Source organism: Hippopotamus amphibius, chromosome 5 (assembly GCF_030028045.1).
Source record: "Hippopotamus amphibius kiboko isolate mHipAmp2 chromosome 5, mHipAmp2.hap2, whole genome shotgun sequence".
Lineage (NCBI taxonomy): Eukaryota > Metazoa > Chordata > Mammalia > Artiodactyla > Hippopotamidae > Hippopotamus > Hippopotamus amphibius.
The window spans coordinates 85485475-85501381 of NC_080190.1; the positions used below are offsets into that span (position 1 = coordinate 85485475).

The 15907-nt window shown below is 37.1% G+C and overlaps 1 protein-coding gene across 1 annotated transcript in view; it reads left to right on the forward strand.

The window, feature by feature from the left end:
- RYR2 (ryanodine receptor 2) overlaps positions 1 to 15907 on the forward strand; it is a 549009-nt gene that overhangs the window by 345062 nt on the left and 188040 nt on the right. Inside the window, exons 47-50 of the mRNA XM_057736978.1 lie at positions 2652 to 2787; positions 3332 to 3518; positions 5184 to 5289; positions 7831 to 7951. Coding sequence (XP_057592961.1) covers positions 2652 to 2787; positions 3332 to 3518; positions 5184 to 5289; positions 7831 to 7951 — 550 coding nt within the window. The remainder of the gene's footprint in view (positions 1 to 2651; positions 2788 to 3331; positions 3519 to 5183; positions 5290 to 7830; positions 7952 to 15907) is intronic.

Genomic DNA, 15907 nt, shown 5'->3' on the forward strand with positions numbered 1-15907 from the left:
TGTGAATTACACTTCTTCATAGTTGTTTCTCAAGATATTTATATATAATTATGCTATAGTTATAATTATTATAATTATAATATACTATATTTTACAAATATGTTACAAATACAATATACTATATTTTACAAATATGTTTTATTTAATATTGCAGTGATAAGTTATAAAGAACAAGAAATTTGAGATAAGGTATTTTCTCTGATCACATGCATTTTTCTTTGGAAAGAGAATCAACTTTATCTATATGCTGGTATGTTTTTGTCCTTTCATGGGAATTGGCTGTCACTTTTGCTTTAATCATACAGTTTCAATTTCTTAAAAGATTGTTTTAACATCTCATGTATATAATTTATGTCACAGAAGTTTGCATATTACAGTGCATGGTATACTAAAGGCCATGCACTCTAAGCATAGTAAACCACATATATTTTTAACAAAATATGGATAAATTTCCCCCATATTTTAATTGCAGTTGAATTCTAAGTAGTCTTCCTGACCTCTCCAAAGACTTCCTGTCTCACTTTGAGCAAACACTGAGGCATTGCAGTTGTTCCTACACCCTCTGATTTCACGTCGGTCTTATTTCGTTTCCTGCAACTCTCCTGGTCTCTCTTTTTGCTCCAGCCACACTGGACTCCTTGCTGTCACTGGAACTTGCCAGGTGTGCTCCTGCAGTAGGAGCACTTGCTGTTCCCTCTGTCTGCAGTATTCTTTTGCCAGACGTCATCATGGCTCTTTTCCAGACATCTTTCCAGTCATTGCTCCAAAGTCATCTTCTTTTCAGCTCTTCCATAACTGTGCTATAGTTTAAATATTTATGGTTTAAAATTATATTTTAATATAAATATATTTTACTAAAATGTATATATTTATGTATTTTTCAAAATCTACTACTTACCATAATGTAAGGCCAGTGAGAACAGGGCATTTTTTTCTCTGTTACTCATTGCTTTTTCCCAGTCTTAGCATTGGCACTGGGTAGATGCTCAATGCATATCTGTTGAAGGCATGAAAGAATGGACTCTTCCCCAAACCCTTCTGACATGCCAGCCAAGTGTCATGGAGCTTTGCATCTCTGAATAACCTCTGAAGAGTTTTCTCCCATATATAGTTTGAAATATTTTTATCTACACACTGATGAAATGATGATGTTGAGTGCTGAGTCGGCTTTAGAGCAACTGGAACACTTATCTACTGCTGTTGGGGTGAAAAATGGATAAGTCAGTTGGAAAGAAGTTTGGCATTATTTTTAATAAGTTAAAACATACTTAACATAAATATGCACCTAGCCTTTCCACACCTAGGTATTTACTCAATAGAAATACAAATATATGTCCACACAGAGATGTGTACATGGGTATTGATAGCGGCTTTATTTATCTGAGCCCCAAACTGGAGACAGCTCAAATGTCCATCAACTGGTGAATGGATAAACAAAACTGCTGTATTTCCATAAGTAGCAGAATGCCATGATTAGGCTGTTAAAAAGGAATGAAGTACTGACATGTACTCCAACATGAATGAATCTCAAAATCATTATTCTGAGTGAAGGAAGCCAGGCTCAGAAAGACCCTTACTGGATGATTGTGTGTATCAATGTCCTAGAACATGTAAGCTAGTTTGTAGTGGCAGAGAGCAGGTTGTCAGGACCAAGGCTTGTAGGGAGTGATGGACTGCAAAGGGCACGGTGACCTGGGGAGCAAAGGAAATGCTCTGCATGTTGATGGCAGGTATTCTTACAGGTGGATAAATCTCTCAAAGCTCATTGAATTTATACATTAAATAGACGAGTTTATGGTACATAAATTATACCTCAATAAGGATGATGTGAAGTATTTTTATCTGTATTATTATAGTTGACTTAGCTTGTAACCAAGCTGGGTGTAGCTTATTTTGTTTGGTAAGTTGCTCCTCTAACCATCTGCTACCATTGGTAGTGACTTCTTTAGGAATTTCTTTTAAAACTGGTTCTTTTATGAAATCTTGTAGAGGACCAACATTCACATAAGACAAGCCAAGCTAAGCAGAAATTTTAATGTGTTAAATTTAACAAAACAGAAAGGTAGGTAGTATCATCCCAAATTTTATAGACAGTGAAACCATGGTTCAAGATGTTGTACTAAGTCCTAATACAGGTCAGATTTGAACCCAAGGATATTTGACTCTAAGCTTAGTATTCTCCACCTCTCTAGATGTCCTCTCACACATACCTCTCCCCTCATTAAATTGATATTTTATTTTGGAAGTAATTCACTTCTTTAAAGTATCATACGTATCTCAGATGGATCTTTCACTATCTCAGATGGATTCAGGTTTTACATTGGGCTAGAGGTCATTTTTGAAGTTTATCAAATAAACTCTTATAGGTGAAAGTCTCAAATGACATGAAATTTAGGAATATTTTTCTTTCATAGAGTTGGTTCATAAACATTTTTACTATGATAGCACTTTGTTATGATTTGTCAGTATTTCTTAATTCTAAGGTTTTATGAAAAGGAGTTCATGTAGATGGTCATGAGATTAAAAAGAACTTGCAAAAATGCATTCATTTTAAACCATCCCTTGATAATGTCATTTACCATGTCTAGTGCAAGCATCTAAATGAGTTCTCATCCAAGGGGTAACATTTTTGCTTATCGTCTTTGTTGTAGGTAGTGCGATATTTGGCTGGTTGTGGACTGCAGAGTTGTCAGATGCTGGTGTCGAAGGGTTATCCAGACATTGGGTGGAATCCAGTTGAAGGAGAGAGATATCTTGACTTTCTCAGATTCGCTGTCTTCTGTAATGGTAGGATGAATTGCTTAGGGTCTTTTATGGTCATTATTAAAACTTCAGTGAAATAGATGTATAAAATAATGAGACATCCCAGCATTTTCATGAAAGAAGTAAATAGTGGTAAAGAAATTGGGTATTTTATAATCAGTAGGCTTTTTCATAGTAATAATTTATTTTGTAATATTTATTTTGATCATGATACTAGGCTTTCATTATTAAATTAAAAATTTTAGGCACTTACATTCTTGCTGTTTTTATAATTAAACTCTAATAATAGCCAGGATCATGACTTCACTTCCTATGACAAATTAACAAAAATGAGTAGTTTATGCCTCCATTGTGCTTTTCTTTACTTTGAAAATTTAAGTGCAAGAAAAGAAATTTACTTTGTGTTATGGACAGAACACTAGTAATTTGGATTCAGCTTTGGCTCCACTACCACCTTATTAGGTTTTAGTTATTTTTCTTTAAATATAAACAAATTAGTATAACATTGTTTGCTCAGATCTTCCATGTAGTCAGTGTTTGCTTACTCCTGTTCCCCATTTGATCTTAGGGGAGAGCGTGGAGGAGAATGCAAATGTCGTGGTGAGATTGCTCATCCGGAGGCCTGAGTGTTTCGGTCCTGCCTTGAGAGGGGAAGGTGGGAATGGTCTGCTCGCAGCCATGGAAGAAGCCATAAAAATAGCTGAGGATCCTTCTCGAGATGGTCCCTCACCAACGAGCGGATCCAGCAAAACCCCGTAGGTCGAATACATACACTCTTAAGATTAAATGATGCTATTCGACTTAAAATTTTACAGCATATAATTTGCATTCTCTTAATTGCAGTGTAATTCTCTGGTACTCAGGATTTCAACCCTTGAAAATCAAACGTTTTTTGGGGAGAAGAGATGGAATTTGCTGCTGGAATAGGGTGAATGAAACCAAGAGAGACCTTAGGAAGATTGCGTGGATTTAGTAGAAAAAAATTTACATGGTAGAAGGAGATGTACTTTGGGAATTTTCTCGGGGCTCTATGGCATAGTGATTTATTACAAATGGTGGCAGGTGAGACTTTGAATTTAGAGTAGAGTTTACTGGGAGGTTAGCTAGGATGAGTTTTCATGATAACAGTAAGAAAGAAGGAGACCTTTAGCAAGAGTTTGGGGACTTAACTAAATTGGTGTGTTGGGAAAGTACAGAGAAGGGGATGTTGTCATTTTGAGGAGTAAAATGCTTTGTTATGGTCTTGGTGACAGATAGGTGAGGCAGCGACTACCTTACATTTCTCTATAATATTAATATTTGTTGTTAATACTTGATTCCAGCAATAAGTTCATCCAGGCATGTTGATTCCTGTTTTTTGTTTTTTGTTTTTTTTTTAATCTCTGGAGCTGAGTGTCCTGCTAGGGGCCATGTTACCACACTGCTAGCACCTAGATATAACAGAGGGCTTCTTGGAGGCAATTTTCCAAGCAAAGAAGTAGTCCTGCAAACCCTGGTTTTCCCACTGAGAGACCTGGCATAAATGTTCCATCCACCCCAAGGCCAGGATTCCAGGCTGGGAACACTCCAAGAACATGTTACATATTTATCAGTTAGCTGTTGAGGAACTAGGGATCCCTTAGTTTTTCTACATAGTAGAAAATACTTCAAGAGATTGCTGGTGAAGTACCACATGAGTGAGTGTGTGCCTGAGGGCCCTGAGGACAGCCTTGCATGCCAGGGACAATGTTGTCAACAGGGCTTGCTATTACTCTGCAGACAGCTAAGTCCAGCTGAGGCAGCTGTCTGCCAGGCCACCAAAGGAGGAATGACGTGATCTTCCAGGGCCATCCAGATTTGTCTCTCATCAGTGAGATAAAGAAATATTTATGTTTTTCATGTCATATTACTTGGGAGTGTGTGGGTGAGGCAGAGTGAAGAGAGAGGTAAGTAAATGAAATCATGTTTATGAAGTGCTGTGGGCAAATCACCATCCTGGGTGCCTTGTATATGTTATCTTATAGGACAGATCTTTGTCACTCTTTCTCTAAATGTATGCTGTTTACAAAAGTAAACTTACCAAGTCCTTCCATCAGTCATTTTGTTCGTTAATATCCTGTCTGCCAGTAGAAATGGGCAGAAACCATCATATTAACAATCCCTCTTTTTTTTTTTTTCTCTCTCTTTCAAAGGAATCGTAATATTAAAGTTCCCACAAATGTGTTCTTGGTGATAGAATCTCAAATCTTGTCTATAACCCATTTTTATTATTTTTAGAAACGTCAAGCTGTATATTAAACGCATATGTGAAAAGTGTAAGACAAGGCAGAATTAATTACCATACTGGTCCCTTTCCTCTGAGAAGTATGTAATAAATCTGAAATGTCACTTTATTATCCTGTTTGCTTTTCTTTCTGTTTCTTTTGAAAAATCCATGAAAGTGATACAGAAGGGGAGGAAGATGATACCATCCACATGGGGAATGCCATCATGACCTTTTATGCAGCTTTGATTGACCTCCTAGGACGCTGTGCTCCTGAAATGCATGTAAGTGCCTTGGGGTCCAAGAGCAAAAATCCTGGCTTATCTCTCTCTGTTAAGACATCCATCGCTGGCAAAGATCACAAAAGCATCCAAAACCAATAATCTTCATGCTCCATTAAAAATAATAGCTGCAGTCTAATTTCTGAACAAGTGTTTGTTTAGTTGGAAATGTCTTGTTGGTTATAAAAATTAGTAATGAGATTCTGGTATGAGTCATTAGTAGAAGAGTCAGTTACTAATACATCTCTAAAACCGATATAAGCCTCCCCACATCTTAAGAAGGAAAGAACATACTTTTCATATACAGTGTCCTTCCTGTTTTAGTGCATGCAGAAAGCACTGCTCCTATCAAGAGTTATTTCCCTGCTGTATACTATTTAGTCCTTTTGCAGGAGATGCTGCATGCTGGCCACTGGTTTAATGGAAAGTGGGGATGGGAGCAGGTTAGGAAAGGAAAGAGCTATTTAGAACCTAATGATTAGTGTTTTCTTAAACTTTCTGACCAAATGAAATTGAAGTTTGTGGAACGATACTCTTACTCTGTAATACATTCCGATATTTTCTACTTTATTCTGTTTTCATCTACTGTATTAATTTTAAAAATGCTAGCTAGGGCCCATAAAATTAGCTTCATGATCTGTTGATGGCAAACAACCAGAATTTGAAGCACATGGACCAGTGCTGGGGAGGAAGGCAAATACACTTCTAAACTGCTCTGAATAGGAAGCCAAGGTGCCTGTTATAACACATCACCTTTCTCCATACCCTTCGAGTCTGTGGTTTTAGAGGGGTTTTGTTTGTTTGTTTTTGTCTCTTTCTCTCACACCCATAGGTTAAAATTTTCTTGCTTTTGGATGTTATCTTTTGTTGTGAACAAAGAGGAATTGCAGGATGGAGAAATATTAGAATGTTAGAAAACCTGGCATCTGATTTTTTTAACAACTTAACTTGCTGTCACTGAGACTTTCATTATAGTAAATGGGAATAGATTATCAAAAATCTGTGTGCTGGAGGTGACTGCACAAAAAACTTTATGCTCACAATATTTGTTCTTTTCCTGTTAAAGTGGAAGATCAAAGGAACCGTGAGAGAAATTATGCTAATAAATAGAAAATTCTATTATATTAAAGGGAAAAAAGAAGTAAGTGACTTAATAAGGGACTAACTTGGGCACTTCTGACATTTATTCAGCTTCAGCAACCATTCATTGAGGACTTCTCAGGTGTCAGAAATTGTGCTTGTGTCTCACACCCTTTCCTGGCTCTGGAAGCCTCCAGTCTGTTCCAGAGGCTGGCTGAGATCCTTGACTGTGTTGGTTCCCTGATCTTCATGGGTGCTTCATTAGCCAGTGAAGGCTAAAGACCTGTTAACATCCGTGTTCACCATTTCCCCCAATATTATAAACCCATCCTTGGGAGAAATCAGGGTAGAATATAGGTGAATATACAATTACACTTTCATCACAGAACAAGAAGAGGCTAAACCAGTCATAAATATCAGCGTGTGTTCAGAGCCTAAACATAATAATTTTTCCCTTTGTATTATTGCATTCACAGACTTACCAGTTTCAAAATACTTTAATACCCCAAAGAAAATAAAAATTATTGTTCTAGTGGATAGACCTGTTGGCCTAGACTGTGGTATGCTGAAGTCATTGAAAATTATGTGGGCAAATAAATATCTGCCTGTAAGCCTGAAACAGCAGTTTCTGAGAGAGGTTCAACTTTAGTATTTATTTTTAATTTAAAAAATTTTAAAGTAATGTATAATTGATTTACAATATTATGTTAGTTTCAGATGTACAACATAGTAATTCAGTATTGTTATAGGTTATACTCTGTTTAAATTTATTGTAAATTATTGGCTGTGTTCCCTGTGCTGTAACACATAACCTTGTATCTTGTCTATTTACACATAATAGTTTATATCTCTTCATTCCCTACCCCGTCATTCCCCTCCCCCCCTTCCCTTTCCCCACTGGTATTCACTGGTTTATTTTCTGTAACTTTGGGCCTGTTTCTGTTTTGTTATATTTGTTCATTTGTTTTATCTTTTAGATTCCACATATAAGTGATCACATGCAGTATCTCTATTTTTCTGTCTGACGTATTTCACTAAAGATAACACTCTCCAGGTCTACCCATGTTTTTGCAAACAGCAAAATTTCATTCTTTTCTATGGCTGAGCAGTATTCCGTTGTATATATATGTACCGTATCTTTATCCATTCTTCTGTTGGTGGACACTTAGGTTACTTTATCTAGGCAGTTCTGCTATGAACATTTGGGTACATATATGTTTTTGAACTATTGTTTTGGTTTTCTTCGGATACATACCCAGGAGTGGAATTGCTGGATCATAGCATGGTTCTGCTATGAAAGAGGTCTAACTTATATATATATACACACACATATATATACATATATATATATGTATAACAGAATATTATTTTAGACTTGGATTCCCATTCTTCCAGTTTTCTAGATAGAATTAGAATATTGATTTCCCGAAGTTATTCTTTGTTCTTTTATTTTTCTGCCTGTAGTTGATTCATGCTGCTAAGGGAGAAGCCATCAGAATCAGGTCTATTTTGAGATCCCTGATTCCATTGGGAGATTTGGTGGGAGTAATCAGCATTGCTTTTCAGATGCCAACAATAGCCAAAGGTAAGGTGAACTTCTGTTCTTTATAATTCAGTAGGACATTGGATGATGTGATGTTTTCAATAAGGTCATCAGTACTCACGGTTTCCTTCCCTGCAGTGTAGTTACACTACATAAGTTTCTTTTAAAGAAGAACTACATTTGTATTTTTACATTCCGTACATATGTGTTAACATACAATATTTGTTTTTCTCTTTCTGACTTACTTCACTGTGTGACAGACTCTAGGTCCATCCACATCTGTACAAATGACCCAATTTCATTCCTTTTTAATGGCTGAGTAATATTCCGTTGTATATTTGTTAACACATATGTGTGGAGTCTAGAAAAATGATACAGATGAACCAATTTGCAGGGCAGGAATAGAAATGCAGACATAGAAAAAAGATGTGTGGACATGGTGGGGGGAAGCTGGGGAGGGATGAATTGGGAGATTAGGATTGACATATATACACAACCATGTGTAAAATAGATAGTGAGAACCTGCTATATAGCACAAGGAGCTCAGCTCAGTGCTCTGTGGTGACCTAGATGGGGGGGATTGGGGGCGGTGGTGGGAGGTCCAAGAGGGAAGAGAGACGTGTACATATTGATGATTCACTTCATTGTACAGCAGAAACTAACGCAACATTGTAAAGCGACTATACTCCAATGAAAAAAAATATATATATATATTTTATAAAATATTTTCTACATGCATTGTTTTTAAACAGGTATGTTTCCAGAGAGATTTTAATTCTTTTTCAGGTGATGTTTCAGTTTCCAGAAAAGAAGAAATATGCATCTCAACTGTCTTATCTAATGTCACTCCTAGAGTTCTTTGGTTCCCTATTACTCTCTGTCTTTCTTGACAGCAACACCTTAATTCACTCTTTTTGATAGTTTTCATGGTCACTTTCTTATAATGCTTTTTTTCTAAAACAGTGGTCGTAGCTTTTGACTTAGTGATTTAAAAATTGCCAGTGTGTTGAAAGAAGTGCTCTTTTCAAGACTAAGGAGAACATTTTTAAAAGATTTCTTGGAGAAAAAAGATGGCAGCAAAGTAGAGGAATGTGGAATGCATCCCTCTCCACAGATGCATTGGGAATGCACCAAAAGACGCAATAATTCCCACAGAGAACCAACTGAACACCAGCAGATGACCTCGGACACCAGAAAGGACCACAAGGATCCCGACATAACCGACTTAGTATTTGTTTAACTCAACACTCGGACATTGGTCTGGGGCTTGGACAGTCTTCTGTAAACACCTCTGTCGCCAGGACAAGCAACCCCAAAAGTTTGGACTACCATTAGGAAACAAAGAAACACCATGCAGGCAAAGGAGCAGGAAAAAAACCCAAAAGACCAAATAAATGAAGAGGAAATAGGAAAAATGCCTGAAAAAGAATTCAGAGTAATGATAGTAAAAATGATACAAAATCTCGATAACAAAATAGAGAAAGCACAAGAAACAGTTCATAAGAACTCAGAAAAACAAACAGCAATGGATAACAAAATAACTGAAATTAAAAATACTCTAGATGCTATAACCAGCAGAATGACTGAGGCAGAAGAACGAAAAAGTGAGTTGGAAGATAGAATGGGGGAAATAACTGCCACAGAGCAGGAAAAAGAAAAAAGAATAAAAAGAATAGAAGACAGTTTCAGAGACATCAGTGATAACATTAAGCACACCAACATTCAAATTATAGGCATCCCAGAAGAAGAAGAAAACAAGAAAGGGTCTGAGAAAATATTTGAAGAGGTTCTAGTGGAAAACTTTCCCAACATGGGAAAGGAATTAATTAACCAAGTCCAAGAAGCACAGAGAGTCCCATACAGAATAAACCCAAGGAGAAATACACCAAGGCACATATTAATCAAACTGACAACAATTAAACACAAAGAAAAAATATTAAAAGCAGCAAGAGAAAAGCAACAAATAACATATAAAGGAAAACCCATAAGGATAACAGCTGACCTCTCTACAGAAACTCTGCAGGCCAGAAGGGAATGGCAGGATATAATGAAGGTCCTGAAAGACAGAAGCCTACAGCCAAGAATACTCTACCCAGCAAGAATCTCATTCAGATTTGAGGGAGAAATCAAAAGCTTTCCAGACAAGCAAAAGTTAAGAGAATTCAGCACCACCAAACCAGCCTTACAACAAGTGCTAAAGGAACTTCTCTAAGTAGGAAACACAAGAAAAGGAAAACACCTACAAATACAAACCCAAAACAATTAAGAAAATGGTAATAGGAACACATGTCGATAATCACCTTAAATGTAAATGGATTAAATGCTCCAAGCAAAAGACACAGACTGGCTGAATGGATGCAAAAACAAGACCCTTCTATATGCTGCCTACAAGAAACCCACTTCAGACCAAGGGATACATAGAGACTGAAAGTAAAGGGATGGAAAAAGATACTCCATGCAAGTGGAAGTCAAAAGAAAGCTGGAGTAGCAATACTCATATCAGACAATTAGACTTGAAAGTAAAGACTATTACAAGAGACAAGGAAGGACACTACATAATGATCAAGGGATCCATCCAAGAAGAACACACAATGGTAAATATCTATGCCCCAACATAGGAGCACCTCAATACATAAGGCAAATGCTAACAGCCATAAAAGGGGACATCAACAGTAACACAATAATAGTGGGAGACTTGAACACCCCACTTGCATCAATGGACAGATCATCCAAACAGAAAATAAAGACACACAAGCTTTAAATGACACATTAGACCATCTTGCCTTAATTGATATTTATAGGACATTCCATCCAAAAATGACAGAATACACTTTCTTCTCAAGTGCACACAGAACAATTTCCAGGATAGATCACATCTTGGGTCACAAATCAAACCTCAGCAAATTCAAGAAAATTGAAATCATATCAAGCATCTTCTCAGACCACAATGCCATGAGACTAGATATCAATTACAGGAAAAAAACTGCAAAAAATACAAACACATGGAGACTAAACAACTCACTATTAAACAACCAGGAAATCATTAAAGAAATCAAAGAGGAAATCAAAAAATATCTAGAAACAAATGACAATGAGAACACAACAACCCAAAACCTATGGGACGCAGCAAAAGCAGTTCTAAGAGGGAAGTTTATAGCAATACAGTCCTACCTTAAGAAACAAGAAAAATATGAAATAAACAACCTAACCTTACACCTAAAACAATTAGAAAAAGAAGAACAAAAAAACCCCAAAGTGAGCAGAAGGAAAGAAATCATAAAGATCAGAGCAGAAATAAATGAAAAAGAAAGGAAGGAAGCAATAGCAAAAATTAATAAAACTAAAAGCTGGTTCTTTGAGAAGATTAACAAAATTGATAAACCATTAGCCAGACTCATCAAGAAAAAAAGGGAGAAGATGCAAATCAACAGAATTAGAAATGAAAAAGGAGAAGTCACAACGGACACCTCAGAAATACAAAAGATCATGAGAGACCACTACAAGCAACTACATGCCAATAAATTGGATAACCTGGAAGAAATGGATACATTCTTAGAAAAATACAATCTTCCAAGACTGAACCAGGAAGAAATAGAAACTATGAACAGACCAATCACAAGTACAGAAATTGAGGCAGTGATTAAAAATCTCCCAACACACAAAAGCCCAGGACCAGATGGGTTCACGGGCGAATTCTATCAAACATTTCGAGAAGAGCTAACACCTATCCTTCTCAAACTCTTCCAAAATATTGCAGAAGGCGGAGCACTCCCAAACTCATTCTATGAGGCCACCATCACCCTGATACCAAAACCAGGCAAAGATGTCACAAAAAAAGAAAACTACAGACCAATATCACTGATGAATATAGATGCAAAAATCCTCAACAAAATACTAGCTAACAGACTCCAACAGCACATTAAAAAAATCATACACCATGATCAAGTGGGGTTTATCCCTGGGATGCAAGGATTCTTCAATATATGCAAATCAATCAACGTGATACATCATATCAACAACTTGAAAGATAAAAACCATATGATCATTTCAATAGATGCAGAAAAAGCTTTTGACAAAGTTCAACATCCATTTATGATAAAAGCTCTCCAGAAAATGGGCATAGAAGGAAATTACCTCAACATAATAAAAGCCATATATAAGAAACCAAAAGTCAACATCATCCTAAATGGGGAAAAACTGAAAGAATTCCCTCTAAGAACAGGAACAAGACAAGGGTGTCCACTCTCACCATTATTATTCAACATGGTTTTGGAAGTTTAGCTACAGCAATCAGAGAAGAAAAAGAAATAAAAGGAATCCAAATTGGAAAAGAAGTAAAATTGTCACTCTTTGCAGTTGACATGATATTATACATAGAAAATCCTAAAGACTCTACCAGAAAACTGCTAGCACTAATTGATGAGTTTAGTAAAGTAGCAGGATACAAAATTAATGCACAGAAATCTCTTGCATTCCTATACACTAAGAACAGAAGAGCAGAAAGAGAAATCAAGGAAACTCTCCCGTTGACCATTGCAACAAAAAGAATAAAATGCCTAGGAATAAACCTGCCTAAGGAGGCAAAAGATCTGTATGCAGAAAACTTTAAGATACTGTTGAAAGAAATGAAAGATGACACAAACAGATGGAGGGACATACCATGTTCCTGGATTGGAAGAATCAACATTGTGAAAATGACCGTACTATCCAAAGCAATTTACAGATTCAATGCAATCCCAATCAAATTACCAATGGCATTTTTCACAGAACTAGAGCATGGAATCTTACGACTTGTATGGAAATGCAAAAGACCCCGAATAGCCAAAGCAACCTTGAGAAGGAAAAATGGAGTTGGTGGAATTAGGCTTCCTGACTTCAAACTATACTACAAGATCATAGTGATCAAGACAGTATGGTACTGGCACAAAAATAGAAAGGAAGATCAATGGAACAGAATAGAGAACTCAGTGCTAAGCCCAAACACATATGGGCACCTTATCTTTGACAAAGGAGGCACGAATATACAATGGAAAAAAGATAGCCTCTTCAATAAGTGGTGCTGGGAAAATTGGACAGCAACGTGTAAAAGAATGAAATTAGAACACTTCCTAACACCATACACAAAAATCAACTCCAAATGGATTAAAGGCCTACATGTAAGGCCAGACACTATAAAACTCCTAGAGGAAAACATAGGCAGAACACTCTATGACATCCATCAAAGCAAGATCCTTTCTGACCCACCTCCTAGAATAATGAAAATAAAATCAAGAATAAACAAATGGGACCTCATGGAACTTAAAAGCTTTTGCACAGTGAAAGAAACCATAAACAAGACTAGAAGGCAACCCTCAGAATGGGAAAAAATAGTTGCCTACGAAACAACGGACAAAGGATTAACCTCCAAAACCTACAAGCAGCTCATGTGCTTAATACCAAAAAAGCCAATAACCCAATCCACAAATGGGCCGAAGACCTAAATAGGCATTTCTGCAAAGAAGACATACAGATGGCCAACACACACATGAAAAGATGCTCAACATGACTAATCATCAGAGAAATGCAAGGCAAAGCCACAATGAGGTTTCACCTCAACACCAATCAGAATGGCCATCATCACAAAATCTGGAAACCACAAATGTTGGAGAGGGTGTGGAGAAAAGGGAACTCTCCTGCACTGTTGGTGGGAATGTAAGTTGGTATAGACACTATGGAAGACAGTTTGGAGGTTCCTTCAAAAACTACAAATAGAACTACCATATGATCCAGTAATCCCACTCCTGGGCATATACCCAAAGAAAACCATAATCCGAAAAGAAACAAGTACCATAATGTTTACTGCAGCACTATTTACAATAGTCAGGACTTGGAAGTAACCTAAATGCCCATCAACAAATGAATGGTTAAAGAAGATATGGCATATATATACAATGGAATATTACTCAGCTCTAAAAAGGGATGAGATGGAGCTATATGTAATGAGGTGGATAGACCTAGAGTCTGTCATACAGAGGGAAGTCAGAAAGAGAAAGGCAAATATTGTATGCTAACTCATGTATACGGAATCTAAAAATGGTACCAATGAACTCAGTGACAAGACAAGAACAAAGACGCAGCTGCAGAGAATGGACTGGAGAACTCTAGGTTTGGGGGGGGCGGGGGGTGAAGGGGAAGCTAAGACGAAGCCAGAGAGTAGCATAGACATGTATATACTGCCAGCTGTAAAATAGCCAGTGGGAAGTTGTTGTATAACAAAGGGTGCTCAACTCAGGATGGATGATGCCTTAGAGGACTGGGATGGGGAGGGTGGGGCAGAGTCGAGGGAGGGAGGGAATATGGGAATATGTGTATAAATAGAGATGATTGAACTTGGTGTACCTGAAAAAAACAAAAAAACAAAAACCAAAACAAAACGAAAAAAAGATTTTTTTCCCCATTTTGACCTGATGTTTTTTGTTCTTTTACAACATGCCATTTTTGGTTTAGAAACTGCCTGTGATTAGTTTTCCAATGATAAATCAAAAGCATGGAAAATAAAGTCAACAGACTCCATATAAACACCCAGCAGCTGTGGCTCCTCACGGCCCTACCCGGGTTGGGTAGGGAGGCGATGGGAGGGCCCAGCTCGGGAAGGATCCGGGGATGCACTCAGGAAGGATGCAGTAAAGGATGCTTTACTGTGAAGGGTGGTGTTAGGACCCCTGTTCGCCCCCACACTGCCCCAGAAGACAGCAGAAATGGCACATGGCCTGGGCCCAAGGCCTAGTTCCCTGTTGGTAATTCACACTCTGCCTCCCAGGAAAAGATTTAAGCTGTTACGGAAGGCACCTAAAAGATATTTTAGATCCCCAAATTATACTTTATTTTCCCTTTTACCAATTGCAGTTTTGTTCAGTTTTCAAGATTTTATTGGATATTCTTACATATATCATCTTTATACAAACTTCTGATTTTAGAACGGAAATGTATTTAGATAGGAAGTACACATGATGACCCTTTTCTTTCATGATTTATGCCCAGAGAAGATTAACTGTTAAAACCTCAAGTGTAGAATGAGGGGACCGCTGTGTAACGGAAGGTGGCCTACCCTCCTTGCCGGCCGTGTGATTGTTAGGAAATTTTTGTGTCTGCTAACCTTACACACCCACGTCTTTAGGTGACTTAAACAGCCGTGATAACTGAATACTCATTCTAGTTTTAGGGAAAATGAGACCTTAAAAATTGTCCCCTAGCTTTTTGTCTTCCCCACTTCAGGCAGTTTCTTTTTCTTGTGTATAAACAGACTCTCCTCATTTACCTTCTTTTCGCCTCACTTTTAACTCACATTCGTTTACTTAATTAAAAGGAGTCCCAGGATGGAGGGATACAGGGATATATGTATAAATACAGCTGATTCACTTTGTTGTACTGCAGAAACTGACATGAGTGTAAAGCAATTATACTCCAATAGAGAGCTAACAAAAAAAAAGATATTTTGAATTTAAAAAAAAAAATCATATCTTTCCCCTGCATTCTGAGCCGCAAAATTGACACTCTTAGGAAAAAAGATACGGATAATACCAGTGACATACAGATTAGGAAATAAAGAAACGCTATACTTTACGGTTAAAATTAGTAATAACAGAGAACTGAGAACAAGGACTATGAGAATGTCCAGGTGTCCCTTTTAGAATTGCCCCAAAAGTCTCAATATACCTCCTTTTCCTCCAGTTATCTGTCTTTTACCAGCCTTTAAGATTTTCCAAGGTAGTTTCTTTCCTGTTCTACTTAGTTGGGTTATAATAAAGTTATGATGTTTTTTGTCATAAATATGCAGTATATTGTCTACCTTGGGATTTAAAGGATTTTTTGTGAAGTGTTGCAATCACAATGAAAGGTAATTTTTAAAATGCCATCTACTGGTCATTGTTAAATTGCTGCATTTTTGTTTTTCTTTAACCTCCTTTTATGGAGAACTTAGAAACCTGTATGTTTTTATTTTGCTGTGGTATGCATGAA